Here is a 16,665-nt window from a genome sequence, read left to right as displayed (position 1 = left end):
TTAAGATGGGCACTGCCTCAGTGTAGTGTGTCTAGACAAGGTGGCCAGAAGAGAGGGGAATATGCAAACCAGGCTTGAAGATGGGTTAAATCAGAGATTTCATTCCACAAAAGATAAATTTTAACAGGGTCAGAACATTGATCTTCTAATATTTGAAAGCCTGTTAACTAGGAGAGAGATAGCAAACTGTTTTGTTGTAGGAGGACCCACCCAGCTCTGATAGTTTAAAGTGTCATGAATGCAAATTTGAACTCCAGAAAAGCAGAGTTTCCTAACAGTGGGACTTCCACAGCAATGGGATCTGCTTCTTCACTCAGTCTGTGCCTTTCCCATGAGCAAGAGACTCCTAGGAGAGCTGCAGCCCATTAGGAAGCCGTGTGGGAACTCACTCAGGTTCTTTATTTTTTTGAGACGGAGTTTTGCTTTTGTTGCCCAGGCTGGAGTGCAATGGTGTGATCTTGGCTCACTGCAACCTCCGCACCCCGAGTTCAAGTGATTCTCCAGCCCTCCCTCCCGAGTAGCTGGGATTACAGGCACCTGCCACCATGCCTGGCTAATTTTTTGTATTTTTAGTAGAGATGGGGTTTCACCATGTTGGCCAGGCTGGTCTCAAACTCCTGATCTCAAGTGATCCACCCCCTTTGGCCTCCCAAAGTGCTGGGATTACAGGTGTGAGCCACTGAGCCTGGCCAGGAACCCACAGGTTTTTTGGATGGTTTCTGAATGTCATGCAACTCTTTTATTTTTTATCAAAAAAAATTTTTTTTTGACACAACATCTTGCTGTGTTGCCCAGACTGGAGTGCGGTGGCCAGATCATAGCTCACTGCAGCTTCTAATTCCTGGGCTCAAGCGATCTTCCTGTCACATGAGTCTCCCAAGTAGCTGGAACACAGGTGCCAGCCACCACACCTGGCTAATTTGGTTTGGCTTTGTTTTTTTAGAGATAGGGTCTTGCTATGTTGCCTATACTGGTCTTGAACTGCTGGCCTCAGGCAATCTTCTTTCCTTGGCCACCCAAAGTGCTGGGATTACAAGCATGAGCCACTGTGCACAGCTGAGATTTTTTGACTTAGTCTTTTTGTACATGCGATATTTTATTCATAGAATCCATAAATGGTGGGGAAATTTCTGAGTTCAGAGCAATACATATGATATAAAACTTCATATATAGACTAGAGTTTCTTAGCTGAACTGGAGGGGCTGGCTTTAGGTAATCCATGGACTCCCTGAAATTGGGGACACCACTAGAAATATGTGTGAGCTCATGGACAGTTTCCTATGACTTTCAGGCCTCAAAATGTCTCTTGGATTCGAAGATGCCTTAGGGCTGAGGACGCATGTGCCCCAGTATAGAATATTGGACAGCAAATGTCAGTAGACATTTGGCAGAAAAGCTCTGCCAAATTGAGTGCTCTGATGTGACTTTTTCATCAAGTCAGTGTTCCTGGGATCTCTTGTACATGATCATCTCACTCTTGTAAGGTTTCATCGTTTCTGCTTACCCTAGTTTTCTTTCCCACCTTGTTCTCTCTCCCACCAGACTGGACTCTGAAATGGGCATGTACAGAGAAGAGGAGACCCCACCATGCTTCAGGCTTTGAGTGGAGAGGACACAGCCTCTGCTGGGACAGGGAACAGAGGGATGCAGAGACCCTGAAGATGCTTTTGGACAGTGGTCTGAGGTTGGGACAGTGGCAGGAGATACCATTAACCCAGGATCTCCAGGACAAGACATCAGCCTGGCAGTTACATGTGTTTTTCTTCAAACTGGTTGCCAGGTTGGAATGACCAATGACATCAGAGATTCCAACCTTCCTGATTGGAAGGACCGGACTCCATGGGCTCCTGGGAGCTCAGGTGGACAACAGCATCTTCTCAGAGCTGTTCTCCGCTCCTGACTTCTCCCAGTCTCGAGAATTGACAACACACTCTTCTAGGTCCTAACAGAGTCCAGAAGGTGGCCTTGGACAGAACAGAGACTAGGTTCCATGGGACGGGACAGATTTTGGGAAAGATCATGACCAGCCATCAACCGCACCCCCAGGATGAGGAGCAGAGCCCCCAGCCGAGCACCTCAGGGTACCCCCTCCAGGAGGTGGTGGATGATGAAGTGTCGGGACCATCAGGTGAGGGGACTAGAGGAAGAAGAGGTGGGATAGGATTGACTAAGATGAAGGAAGGGGGCCGGGTGCAGTGGCTCACGCCTATAACCCCAACACTTTGGGAGGCTGAGGTGGGCGGATCACCTGAGGTCAGGAATTCAAGACCAGTCTGGCCAATATGGTCAAACCCCATCTCTACTAAAAGTACAAAAATTATCTGGGTGTTAGTGGTGCACACATGTAATCCCAGCTACTCGGGAGGCTGAGACAGGAGAATCGCTTGAGGCTGGGAGGAAGAGGTTTCAGTGAGCCAAGATTGCACTACTGCACTCCAGTCTGGGTGAGACAGTGAGATGCTGTCTCAAAAAAAAAAAAAAAAAAAAAAGCGTCAATGATCAGGAAGGAGAACCTGAGGCGGGTGTGTGGGAAGAATGGAGAAATTCAGGCCAGGTGCAGTGGTCACACCTGTAATCCCAGCACTTTGGGAGGCCAAGGCAGGTGGATCACTTGAGGCCAGGAGTTTGAGACCAGCCTGGCCAACATGGTGAAACCCCGTCTCTACTAAAAGTACAAAATTGAGTTGGGCATTATGGCAGGCACCCATAATCCCAGCTACCTGAGAGGCTGAGGCAGGAGAATAAGTGGAATCCGGGAGATGGATGTTGCAGTGAGCTGAGATTGCACCACTACACTCCAGCCCGGGAGACAAGGCAAGATTCTGTCTCAAAACAAACAAACAAAAAAAGGGAGGGACTCAGAGAGCCAGGGACCAGGGAAGGACATGAGGAAGTGTTCTGAGGACAGACAGACGGAAGAAAGGGGAGGGGAAGGAGTGGCACATGGGGCTCAGCAGAGGAGAAATTCAGAAAGATGGCTTGGAGAAGCCAACAGTCTGTGAGGCTGGGGAGGATGGAGAGTGGTTTGGGGTTTGGGGTCGGGGTCTAAGGTGATCAGTTGCAGAAGCATTACATGGTGGCCTGGTTTCTTTACTCAGCCCCTGGGGTAGATCGCAGCCCCCCATGTAGGTCCTTTTGCTGGAAAAGGAAGAGGGAGTGGTTGGACAAATGTGAGGAGGAGCCAGAGAAGGAGCTCACCCCCGAGCCTGAGGAGACCTGGGTCGTGGAGACGCTGTGTGGGCTCAAGATGAAGCTGAAGCAACAGCGAGTGTCACCCGTGCTCCCTGAGCACCACGAGGCCTTCAATAGTCAGATTGGTAGGAGGACACCCCAGAGAGCACCTCCAATCCTGTTCTTCTAAAAAAGAGGAAACTTCCAATAACCACTATTTTCCAATGGGAAAAATATGCCCCCAGTGGGTGAGCTCTCCATGTGGGAGGACTCAGAAGTGATCACTCATGAGGGACGCTTAGGAGACAATAGAGGATTAAGCTAGACTTGATAAAGGTCAGCGCTTGGGATAAGAAAGCTTGGTTTCGGGCCAGGTGAGCTTATGCCTGAGATCCCAGCATATTGGGAGGCTGAGGCAAGGGGATTGCTTGAACTCAGGACTTTGAGGCTGCAATGAGCTATGACTGCACCACTGCACTCCAGCCTGAGTGACAGAGCAAAACCCTGTCTCAAAAGAAAAACCAAGGCTGGGCATGGTAGCTCATGCCTGTAATCCCAGCTACTCAGGGGACTGAGAGGAGAATCGCTTAAACCCGGGAGGCAGAGGTTGCAGTGAGCCGAGATCACACCAATGCATTCCAGCCTGGCCCACAGAGTGCGACTCTGTCTCAAAATAAATTAATAAATAAATAAAAATAAAAATCAAATAAAGAAAAACAAAATCAATAAACAAAGAAAGTGGCTTCAGCTGTGCCCTCTGAAACTTAATGTCTCTTACTGACTTTTCTAAACCTAAGTGTCTCCATCCATAGTGGGGGATACCAAGGCCATGGTCACACCCTGATGTGACTGTCTCATGAGGAAATGATGGGAATTCCTTTATGAGTCTGCAGTGGTCCTTCCGTGTCTGCTGGGAGGGCGTCCTGGCTTATTCCCAGCTCTACATCCTGTAGATTCTCACACCCAGGACCTCCTTCGGCCTCTTCTCAGGGGAGTCTTAGAGTGGGAGCCTCTCTCCCTTGCCCAGTGAAAGTCATTCTCCCCTCTCCCATCCACCTCACCCGTGGCAGCAATCCTGAGACTTACCCCCCGGGAGGCATGCTTCTCCTCGCTGCCCTGCTGCTCCCACAGAAAGCTTCTCATGCTGACATCTGCCCTCTAATAACAGAGGATCCTGTGATTAAAAGATTCCTGGCCTGGGACAAAGATCTGAGGGTGTCAGACAAGGTAAGGTTGTTCTCCATGTAACTGTGTTCCTGCTTCAATGCACCGCTGGAGGGAGGGCACAGCTTCCAAACCCACACTTCTCCCTCCACCACCTCCCACCAGGTGCTTCTATGGTTTTTTTTTTTTTTTTTTTTTTTTTTTTTTTTTTTTTTTTTTTTTTGTGAGACAGAGTCTTGCTCTGTTGCCCAGGCTGGAGGGCAGTGTCTCAATCTTGACTCACTGCAGCCAATGCCTCCCAGGTTCAAGCGATTCTCCTGTCTCAGCCTCCAAGCAGCTGGGATTACAGATGTGAACCACCACACCTGGCTAATTTTTGTGTTTTTAGTATAGACAGGGTTTTGCCATGTTGGCCAGGTTGGCCCTGAACAGCTGACCTCAGGTGATCCACCCGCCTTGGCCTCCCAAAGTGCTGAGATTACAGACATCAGCCACTGTGCCCCACCAGCTCCCACGATCTTGAGTCTTGGCAGCCACACATTTTTTTTCTGAGATAGAGTCTAGCTCTGCTCCCCAGGATGGAGTGCAGTGGCATGATCACAGCTCACTGCAGCCTCTAATTCCTGGGCTCAAGCAATTCTCTTTCCTCAGCCTCCTGAGGAGCTGGGACTAGGCACATGCCACCATGCTCAACTAATTTTTGAAATCTTTGTAGAAACAGGGTCTCGCTACATTGCCCAGGTTGTTCTCAAACTGTTGGGCTCACGTGATCCTCCTGTCTCCACCTCTCAAAGAACTGGGATCACAGGCTTGAGCCACCACTCCCGGCTATTCTTGGTCTTTTTATGATTTGTCAACATCTCCCTCAGGACTCTGCTGGTCTCTTGCAGAGTGAATGAATAGCCCCTGCCTCTCCTATGGGTCCTTTAGGATCTAAGCCCTGGGCCACAGTCTGGCCACAGCCCTGAAGCTGCTGGCCCCTCTACTCTCAGCTCTTTGAGACAGTTCTCTGCCTGGCACACGAAAGACCCTCCTGACACCAGCCGACCTAGACACGCCCCATCCAAAGATCCCATCAGAGCCCACCATCCTGGGAGCATTAACGACATCCCTTCCTCCAGCTTCTTAAGATTTGCATCCGACCATCGAATACCCCTCTACCCCACTATTTCCAAATGAGTACAGTCACCCCAACACTGAGGTCCCTTCTCTGATGGGAAACCCCTCCCCAGACCCTCATTCCCCCTCTCCACAATCTTCCTCTTCCAAGATGTGACCTCTCCCGCTCTGTGTTCCTGTCTCTCCATCAGTATCTCCTGGCTATGGTCATAGCGTATTTTAGCCGGGCCAGCCTCTTCTCCTGGCAATACCAATGCATCCATTTCTTCCTGGCTGTGTGAGTGGTTTGCTGCCTCCTATCGGTCAATACCCAATGCCCTGGGACAGCGGGGGAAGTGGGATTCCAGCTTTTCATTTATTCTTTCACCTATTTGTCCTCTTTACTCTGTGTACAAAAAAGACAAGATTATACTATCTTGTTCTTAGACTGTTGTTTCTAAAAGGAAACTCAGGCTGGGAGCGGTGGCTTATGCCTGTAATCCCAGCACTTTGGGAGGCCCAGGCAGGCGGATCACCTGAGGTCAGGAGTTCGAGACCAGCCTGGCCAACATGGCCAAACCTCGTCTCTATTAAAAATAGAAAAATTAGCCGGGCATGGTGGTGTGCACTTGTAATCCCAGCTACTTGGGAGGCTGAAGCAAGAGAATCCCTTGAACCCAGGAGATGGAGGTTGCAGTAAGCTAAGGTTGAGCCACTGCACTCCAGCCTGGACGACAGCGTGAGACTTTTTCTCCAAAAAAAAAAAAGCAAAAAAAAAAAAAAAGGCAAAAAAAACCAAATTCCAATGCCAGTGTACAAATAAAAGAATAAAACAAAAGGAACCATAAACCGCTCCTAAGGGGAGAAGAAAAGGAGCGAAGGAGCGGACACGACACTTCCCCCAGCAAGCAGACATTTCCGGTTCTTCTCTCTCTCTCCTTCCCACATCAACCGCAAATGTCATTGACCTCCTCCGGGTTCCCACGACAGAGGCCACAGTTCAGGTCCCCCTCGCATCACTCGAATCCACTGTCAAATGCTCCCTGCTGGCGTCTCCTGGAGTCTCTCCCCAAGCCAGGGGGCTCCCTAGTGCACCCTGAGCATCTTTCCAAAGCACAACGCCCTCAATGCCCACCTGAACAACTTCCTTAGCTGATGTCTTGCTAAATCGAGGCCAGGGTCCTCAGTGCCAATTCCACCCTCTCTACAATCTCTACAAGCACACTGGCTCGCCTTCTTGGTGTTTCCTGGCTTGGCTTCACCGCTCCTTCCAAATGCCCTCCACTCGACTTTGCGTTTGTGTTTTCTGTTTGGGTGTCCCGCACACATGTGGTTCTGAAGGGAAGGACCCATTCCTTGAAGTCAGTTCACTCCACAGCCTCTGTGATGCCTTCCCTCATCTTCCAACTTCTGCATGCCCGTAGCTCTCCAGTTATATCCTATTATAATGTGACACTGGGATTAGGTCATCTCCCCTGATTCCTACCAGTCCCATTAGACTAGATGCCTGTAGAAGGCAGGGTCCTGGCAAAATATCAATGTATTCAATTTCTGTTATTTTTTTGAGACAGACTTGCCCTGTCCCCCAAGCTGGAGTGCAGTGGTGAGATCATAGCTCACTGCAGCCTCCATATCCTGGGCTCAAGTGATCCTCCCACCTCAGCCCCTTGATTAGCTCTGACTACAGGGCTGTGCCACCACACCTGGACAGTTATTTATTTATTTATTTATTTATTGAGATAGAGTGTTGCTGTGGCCTCTCAGGCTGGAATGGAGTGACCCAATCTTGGCTCACTGCAACCTCCGCCTCCCGGGTTCACACAATTCTTTTTTTTTTTTTGAGACGGAGTCTCGCTCTGTCTCCCAGGCTACAGTGCAGTGGCGTGATCTCTGCTCACTGCAAGCTCCACCTCCCACTTTCACGCCATTCTCCTGCCTCAGCCTCCCAACTAGCTGGGACTACACGTGCCCGCCACCACACCCAGCTAATTTTTTGTATTCTTAGTAGAGACGGGGTTTCACCGTATTAGCCAGGATTGTCTCAATCTCCTGACCTTGTGATCCACCCACCTCGGTCTCCCAAAGCACTGGGATTACAGGCATGAGCCACTGCGGCTGGCCGGGTTCACACAATTCTTATGCTTCAGCCTCTTGAGTAGCTAGGACTAACAGGTGTGCCACCGCACCAGGCTGATTTTTGTATTTTTAGTAGAGATGGGGTTTCTCCAGGTTGACCAGGCTGGTCTCAAACTCCTGGTCTCAAGCGATCCACCTGCTTCAGCCTTCTAAAGTGCTGGGATTGCAGGCACGAGCCACTGCGTCTGGCATATTTCTTATATTTTTAATAGAGACGAGGGTCTTGCTATGTCGCCCAGGCCCATCTCAAACTCCTGGCCTCAAGTGATCCTCCTGCTTCGGCCTCCCAATGTGCTGGGATTCCTCGCATAAGCCACCACTCTTGGTCACCAGTTGGGTTTTTGTCTCCATCCTGAAGGAATGGGAGATGCCCTTCAGCAGGTCTCTGTCCAGCAGAGCCCTCCTGAGGAAGGCGTGGCTCTCCGCAGGGTGGGTGCCCGTCCTGAGCTGAGGACGGTCCCCTGCCCTCCTCTCCAGGAAGCTGACCTCAGCCGGAGGTCTCTCCTGGTGGTGCCCCTGAGCAGTAACCTGACAGCTGTCCCCAGCTACTTGGCCAATGACATGGAGGAGGACAGCGAGACCCCCAAACAAAATATCTTCTACTTCCTGTACGGGAAGAACTGCTCTCAAATAGCCTTGTGCCATAAGCTTCGGTTCCAGTTCTTCCATTCCGTGCGCTGCAGGGCTTGCGTTTCCCTGGAGGAGTTCGAGGAGGTGGGTGGGGCCTGGGGAGGTGGAGGAGGTGGGGAGGAATCAGGTGGGCTGGAGGCTGGATGAGGGAAGAGAGGAGTATCCTGGGGAGTCCCCATCTTCTTAAGGGGCATCTGTTTTTCCAGATCCAGGCTTATGACCCAGGGCACTGGGTGTGGGCGTGAGATCGCGCCCGCCTTTCCTAGAGCTCCAGGGACCGTGGAGGCCTGAGGTCATCGGCCTGAGAGAAGGTACATCTGCTTCCTCCGGGGTAAAGGCAGAATATTGGGGTCTATTTCGGAAATCCGAGGAACCCAATTGCTTGATCCGGCTTCAAGCCTGGGCAACATGGCGAGATCCCCTCTCCACAAAAATACAAAAAGTAGCCAGGTGATGTGGCAGGCATCTCTACTCCCAACTACTCAGGAGGCTGAGGCAGGAGGATCACTGGAGCCTGGGAGGTTGGGGCTGCAGGGAGCCCTGATTCTGCCACTGCACTCCAGCCCGGATGACAGAGTGAGACCCTGCCTCAAAAATAATCATAAATACTGAGTTCAAGGAGGTTCATTATGATGGACGCACTTGAGTTACCGATTTGGGTCGAGGGTTCAGTGAAGCTTTGGTTTACATTTTGTGCAGCTAACCACGTTGAGCACAGAGCATGAGACTTCATCATGAGAAGGCAGGATTATGGATTAGGCTTCTGGACTCGGGGTTCATGATGTTGTCACATTAGAAACAGATCTAGCATGGTTACAAGTTTAGCTCTTAAGTGACACTAAAGGCCCCAGCTGTGATGAAGTCCAAAGCCACATTCTCTGAGGGTGCCCTACTCCCTGGGCAGACCCACCCAAAGTCCTTGCTATGAAGCAGATCACTGGGGCTGACCTTGGGTGTATTGAGTGAGTTTCGGAGTCAGGGTCACCAAAGTGTGAGTTTCACAGTTGAACACGATGGTTCAGAAGCAGGCTATGGAATGAAGGACAGGAGATAAAATTGGATTTCTCAATTGCTCTGAACTCTAGTTAGACTTGACATGGGATGTGAATAACCTTCCTGTCTAGACAGCTGCCTCCTTGAAGTGTGACGTCCTCTCTCTCACTTCCAGAATGCTGGGCCCAAGGGAGATGCGGATTTTCAGCAAGAACTTTATTCCAATGCTAATGGCAGGCACCAGGAAGGAGGACAGGAGCCGTTTGTGCAGGTCATCTAGAAGAACTTGGACTGTTCTAGACAGAGCTGAATAGAGTGATCACATTGTCTTCCTAGGACCGGAGCGGGGGTACTTCTAGGAATCCATAGAGAACAGTGAGAAACCAGGGGTGTTTCCGGTTCCACCCCTTCCTGCAGCGCCACCTCCCTTTTTATATTGCTGAATTCCAACCTCCCTGGGGCGGAACCTGGAGATCCTGTTTCCTATGGACTTGCTTACTGCAGTCCAGGAGCATTTGAAGGCACAGAGCAGACCCTCAGATTGGCACGGAATTCTTTGTAAAATATGAGGGCCATAGACTGTAACAGACAGCTTCATGCACACTATGCATTTATTGGTTTGTTTGGAAAATGTTGGCCATTGAATTATTAATAGTTTTATTTCAAATAGTTTGGAAATTGTTGTACTTTTGAAAACATGCTGCTCCTGTAGATTTTTTGATGAGAGTTATAGCTGTTATATATACATAATGATAATTTTCTTTTCATTTTAAGAGAATCCTTTTTATCCTAAATCTTTTATTATCTTTAAAATGTTTTCTGTATTATTATATGTGCCTCTGAAGCAAGTACACTTTTTATCTATGATACTTACATAATAATCTTTTCCCTTTATAGCTATTGGTAGTTCTACTAAGTTCTCGTCATAGAAATTTTTATTTGCTGTTTAGATTTGTGACTGAATTGTGAGAATTCAGTTGTGATTTTTAACATGTCTTAGATATATACTAACATGTCTAATATATACTATATATTTTATTGGTTTATTTTGAAAAAGATGGGCATAGAATCATTACTATATTTATTTAAAATATTTTGAAAATACTGGTATTTTTGAATAGACACCATTCCTATAAAGTTGTGAGATGGGTGTTATAGCTGCTATATACACATAAATATAATTTTGTTTTCCTTTTTAAGAGAGGATTTTTTTTATCCTAAACCTTTTATCTTTAAATCTTTGTATCTATTAATATATGTGCTGCTGAAGGGAACACTCTTTTTATCTATGATACTTAATATATGTATTACACTTACAGCTACATGATAGTTCCCCTAAATTCTTATAAAAATAAATTTTTATTTGATGTTTACTGTATGTTTTTGAAATGTGAGAATTCAGATGTAATTTTTTACCTTGTATTGGCATGTTTGTATGTTACTTTAAAGAGGATGTGTGTTCTAAGGGAGGACATGAGCTATGTGTTTTCAAGAGAACAATGCAGTGCGTCTCTTGGGGAGACATAATAAAGATGAAGTTTTCTCACCTTCACAGTGAGTGTGATCATATTGGTCTGGATTGATTATTTGCTGTCATGTGACATTTTTCCTCAATGGGGTTTTGGTTATTTGAACATATTAATTAGCTCTAGAAGATAATCCTGCATTATTTTTTATGTAGAGAAAAACACAAGGCTGGGTGCAGTGCTCACACCTACATTCCCAGCACTTCTGGAGGTCATGGCGGGAGGATCACTTGAGGCCAGGAGTTTGAGGCCAGCCTGGGCAACATAGCATCAACATCTATTTTTTAAAAATTGTTTTAAAAAGAAAAATAATAGAAGAGAAGGCCGATCCCAAGCTAGAGGTTTTGTTTGTTTGTTTGTTTGTTTGTTTGTTTTGGAGAGAGAGTCTCGCTCTGTCTCCCAGGCTGGAGTGTAGTGGCACAACCTCGGCTCACTGCAACTTTCACCTCTGGATTCAAGCGAATTCTCCTGCCTCAGCCTCCCAAGTAGCTAGGACTACAGGCACCCAACTGTACGTCCGACTAACTTTTGTAAAAATAATAGAGACAGGGTTTCACCATGTTGGCCAGGCTGGTCTCCAACTCCCGACCTCAAGTGATTCGCCTGTCTTGGCCTTCCAAAGTGCCGGGATTATAGGCATGAGCTACTGTACCCACACCCCAAGCTAGAGTTTTAAAGCAGGAAATGAGGGAAAGATATTGAGAGAGGAAAACCAGGTGCAGTGGCTCACTCCATTGATTCCAGCAGAAATTCGAGACCAGCCTGGCCAAATGGTGAAACAGTCCTCCACATGACTCTGCTTCCTTCAGTACCTCTTTAGGAAATAAGCCGAGGTACTTCCCTGGGGAATTTCCTTTTTCTTTCTTCCTTTCAAGATGGAGTCTTGCTCTGTCACCCAGGCTAGAGTGCAGTCGTGCGATCTTGGCTCACTGCAATCTCTCCCTATTGGGTTTTAGCAATTCTCCTGCATCAGACTTCTGAGTAGCTGAGATTACAGGTGCGTGCCACCATGCCCAGCTAATATTTGTATTTTTAGTAGAGACAGGGTTTCACCATCTAGGCCAGGCTGGTCTTGAACTCCTGACCTTGTGATCCACCCGCCTTGGGCTACCAAAGTGCTGGGATTACAGGCGTGAGCCACCGTGCCCGGACTTCTTTTTTTATTTTTTGAGATGAAGTTTCGCTCTTGTTGCCCAAGCTGGAGTTCGATGGTGCAATCTCAGCTCACTGCCACCTCCTCCTCCCAGGTTCAAGTGATTATCCTGCCTCAGCCTCTCGAGTAGCTGGGATTACAGGCACCCAGCACCAAACCCAGCTAACTTTTTGTATTTGTGGTAGAGATGGGATGTCACCATGTTTGTCAGGATGGTCTCGAACCCCTGACCTCTAATGATCCACCCGAATTGGTCTCCCAAAATGCTGGGATTACAGGCATGAGCCACTGCGCCCAGCCACTCCCATACTTCTTTTGGCCAAGGCAGTACAATTCAGAAGAACCTTGCCAGGGAAGACTGGCAAACGGACATCAACATGATACCTATGGCTCCTGGAGAATTTAGATACCTCCTGGTTCTAACTGATATCTTTACCAGTTACACGGGGGCTTTTCCATGCGAGACTGAAAATGCAGGAGATCACTGATCAACCTTCAACTATTCACTAGCAGAACACTGAGGGGACTGTGCGGTCACCAATACCTCCTATTGCACTTGGATAAAGACCTCCCGGGAAATAGAGATGAATAGAAAGGAAATAGTCAAACAAGCAGAACGGCTGCATTCCTTCAACCAGAAGGGTTCATTAGTCTGTTTTCATACTGCTATAAAGAACTACCTGAAACTGGTTAATTTATGAAGAAAAGAGGTTTAATTGACTCACAGTTCTGCAGGCTGTACAGGAAGCATGGCTGGGGAGGCCTCAGGAAACGGACAATCATGGCAGAAGGCGAAGTGGAAGCAGGCACGTCTGGCTACGGTGGAGCGGGAGAGACAGAGAGAATGAAGCAGGACGTGATGCACGCTTTTCAACAACCAGATCCCACGAGGGCTCACTCACTATCATGAGAACAGCAAGGGGGAAGATGGTCCCCATGAGCCAATCACCTCCCACCAGGTCCCTCCCTCAACACTGGGAATTACAATTTGACATGAGATTTGGGTGGTGACACAGAGCCAAACTGTATCAAGGGTAGTTGAACCACCGAGATTTATGTATTTGTTTATTTATCTAGAGAGGGAGTCTCCCTCTGTCACCCAGGCTGGAGTCTCACTGCAACCTCCGCCTCCCGCGTTCAAGCGATTCTCCTGCCTCCACCTCCCGATTGGCTGGGACTACAGCACACACCACCACGCCTGGCTAATTTTTGTATTTTTAGTAGAGATGGGACTTCACCGTGTTGGCCAGGCTGGTCTCCAACTCCTGAGCTCAGGTGATCCGCCTGCCTTGGCCTCCCTTTTGGTAAGATTACAGGTGTGAGCCACAGTGCCCAGCCAACCACTGAGATTTAGAAAGCAGTCGAGTCCACTATACCGCACCTCACCTGGTTTCTTCCTCTGTTGGGGCCCCTTGTGGCCACTGTTTTCCTGGTACTTTTCAGTCCTATATATTTAAAGTGATGGTGAGCTGTTTGTTCTCCAGGCTCCAACACTTCCACCTTCAGCCTGTATTACAACAACAATACCAGCCCTTCAAGCAACTCTGGGTGACCCCAAAACTCGTTTGAACTCAGCAACCCAAGAGTTTCATTCCTCTAACTTTAGGGGACTCAGTGCCCCTGGTCAGCATGAAGTAGATACAGAAGCATGACCTCCATCCCTAATCCCTCAAGAATGAGGGGTGGAAGGTGTCGGCAGGCAGGTGGGGGCATGCTTTGCAAATCTGGAACTGCATCAGACTAAATCTAGTTCAACTTTTTTTTTTTGACGGAGTTTTGCTCTTGTCACCCAGGCTGGAGTTTAATGGCGCGATCTCGGCTCACTAGAACCTCCGCCTCCTGGGTTCAAGCAATTCTCCTGCCTCAGCACATCACCACCCCTGGATAATTTTTGTATTTTTAGTAGAGGCAGGGTTTCACCATATTGGCCAGGCTGGGCTGGAACTCCTGACCTTGTGATCTGCCCGCCTCAGCCTCCCAAAGTGCTGGGATTACAGGTGTGAGCCACTGCACTCCACGTCCATTTCAACTTTTATGTAATGTAGTTGGCAGTTGTTTTCCAATTGCCATGGATCCGTGGGTTGAAGGTCATATACTCTGAGCATGCCCAGATTAACCAAGCATGCGACCATGAAGTGGAACCTAAGTGCTCGGACTCAGGAGCTGGGACCCATTTAAGAACCAGACACCCTGTGGCAGGAGCTAGGAACCAATGAGATTGAGTTTTGGTGTCACTCCATGGCAGGATCCAGTCAGATCACACCTCCCAGCATTACTTCATCGCAAGATCCAATCAAATCACACCTCCTTACCCTATGCTTATAAAACCTGACATGGCCCCCAGCTGGGAAAGGGAGATTTGAGCATTTCCTCCTGTGTCCTTGCTAGTTGACTTACAAAAAAGCTTTATTTCTCAAAAGCTGAAGCCTGGCCTCTGTACACATTGGGCAGCGAGTGCATTGACTGCTAGATAACATATATGTGAACTACATGTGGACTTGAATTTCCAAAACATTTGATTTGGTTTCAGTAAAAAATACTTTTCTAGCACGTTAAAGCAATAGAAGTTCAATTTCTCTTTTTTTGTAAGAATTTGGACAAATTCAATTTATATAAGTACATATACACCTCTACAAGCCAATCAGAACAGCAAACCTTTAAAAACTCTATATCATGGCTCATGCCTGTAATCCCAGCACTTTGGGAGGCTGAGGTGAGCAGATCGCTTGAGCCCAGGAGTTCAAGACCATCCTGGGCAACATGGCAAAACCCCATCTCTATAAAGAATACGAAAATTAGTTGAATATGGTGGTACACACCTGTAGTCCCAGCTAATTGGGAGGCTGAGGTGGGAGGAACACCTGAGCCCAGGTAGGTTGAAGCTGCAGTGATCTGTGATCGCACACACTGCACTTCAGCCTGGACAACAGAGTGAGACCCTGTCTCAAAAACAAACAAACTCTGTATCTACTTTAATACCATTCAGAGGTGGAAAAACATTAGACATTCACACAATCAGAGGTAAAGACCTTTCTAAATTACAGACACATAGACATACAAAGAAATAGAGCTTAGAGCTTCAATTCTAAAATTTCACACATGGGTCAAGAGTAAACACAAAAATGCAAAAACTCACCCTTCCAGATATCAAAGAGCTCTTCTCCTCCCAGTGGGCATGAAATTCTTAATTGATTTCAGCTCAAAATAGACAGACAAATAGAATAACAAATCAGACTCTGTGGTCTCTCACCCAACAGAGATTAGGTCTTTGCAAACATTAATCTCACTACAGAGATCACCATGTGATCAGACCATAAAACCAAATTCCTAGCCCAGCGCGGTGCTTCACGCCTGTAATCCCACCACTTTGGGAGGCTGAGGTGGGTCTACCACTTGAGGTCAGGAGTTCGAGACCAGTCTCGCCAACATGGAAAAACCCCGTCTCCACTAAAAATACAAAAATTAGTCGGGCATGGTGGCATGCACCTATAGTCCCAGCTGCTCAGGAGGTTGAGGCAGGAGAATCACTTGAACTTGGGAGGCAGAGGTTGCAGTGAGCAGAGATCGTACCCCTGCACACCAGCCTGGGCGGCAGAGTGAGACTTTGCCTTGAAACAATAAAAACAAACAAAGTCCCAATCAGTGATGCTAGCAATGTAAACAAATGCAAACCAAAGTAAAACACAGGATTAGTAAATGGGGAAATTACTGAAAAATGAGAAGCCAGCAAATTTCTATTGGCACTTTGGACTCATTCCTGGGAGCCAAGAAAAGATTCACCTGGGCTTCAACCGTTCATGAGGCACTCCAGTCCTGAGGTTTTCCTGGCTCAGTCATGTGATTCCATCGGGGACTTCTGCAAAAACCTGGAAAACCTTAAAACATAAAAGTAAAATCATGACTCTCATACAGATATAAAAATGAGCACATGCTAAAGATTTTATTTAATTCAAGAGGAAAAAGGCAGATATTATAACTGGTTCAAAAGAGAATCTGAGGGCTAGACATGGTGGCTCATGCCTGTAATCCCAGCACTTTGGGAGGCTGAGGCGGGTGGATCACTTGAGGTCAGGAGTTTAAGACCAGCCTGGCCAACATGGTGAAACCCCGATTTCTACTAAAAATTCAAAAATTAGTCGGGCGTGGTGGTGTGCACCTGTAATCCCAGCTACTTGGGAGGCTGAGGCAGGAGAATTGCTTGAACCAGTGAGCCAAGATCTCGCCACTGAACTCCAGCATGCACAGCAGAGTGAGACCCTGTCTCAAAATTAAAAAAAAAAAAGAGAGAGAGAGAGAGAATCTGAGAAACAGACATATTTGCAGATCAGGAATATTGAAATGATTATGTAAGTGGAGAAATGCAGTCAAAACTGGATTTTCTCTAGTGGTGATTGTGGGAAGTCAACCAACTTCCACCAGACAGAACATAACTTGCATCAATTACCTACAGTTTTCAAAGAGGTGTAAAATACCTCAAAGATAACGAACAGGGTTGGAATCAAGTAACATGGCTTTCTAAATGTGCTTCGTTTTCCATTAAAACGCAAATTTCTTCTTCTGCTTGCCTCATCCTCTTCAGGAAGTAGAGTTCTGGCTAATTTTTTTCTTCTTTCAATTCTGTACATATTCTCTCAGTTTTCTAGCTATCACTAATTCAAAGTGATTTGGAAAAGCTGGAATTCCTTTTCTCCTTGTTGGGGCGAGGATGGTATCCTGTCCAAGGCTAATCCTCTATTATTTCATCCATGGGCTCTATTTACTAAAGTTTTCGTTAAATGTGTCATTGTGATCGTA

General features: G+C 47.4%; 1 protein-coding gene across 1 annotated transcript; it reads left to right on the top strand.

The window, feature by feature from the left end:
* The first annotated feature begins 1,928 nt into the window (after positions 1 to 1,928).
* On the top strand, positions 1,929 to 8,465 carry LOC100449627 (speedy protein E18-like). The gene is given in 6 exon segments (XM_063725813.1): positions 1,929 to 2,128; positions 3,099 to 3,317; positions 4,340 to 4,398; positions 5,646 to 5,731; positions 8,115 to 8,283; positions 8,406 to 8,465. Coding segments are annotated over 6 exon segments (702 nt in total). The 5' UTR covers positions 1,929 to 2,019.
* The last annotated feature ends 8,200 nt before the right edge of the window (positions 8,466 to 16,665 follow it).

The sequence above is a fragment of the Pongo abelii genome, chromosome 6, assembly GCF_028885655.2.
Source record: "Pongo abelii isolate AG06213 chromosome 6, NHGRI_mPonAbe1-v2.0_pri, whole genome shotgun sequence".
NCBI classification, from domain to species: domain Eukaryota; kingdom Metazoa; phylum Chordata; class Mammalia; order Primates; family Hominidae; genus Pongo; species Pongo abelii.
Note: the sequence above shows the minus strand (reverse complement) of the source record. Positions and strands in the feature narration are given on the sequence as shown.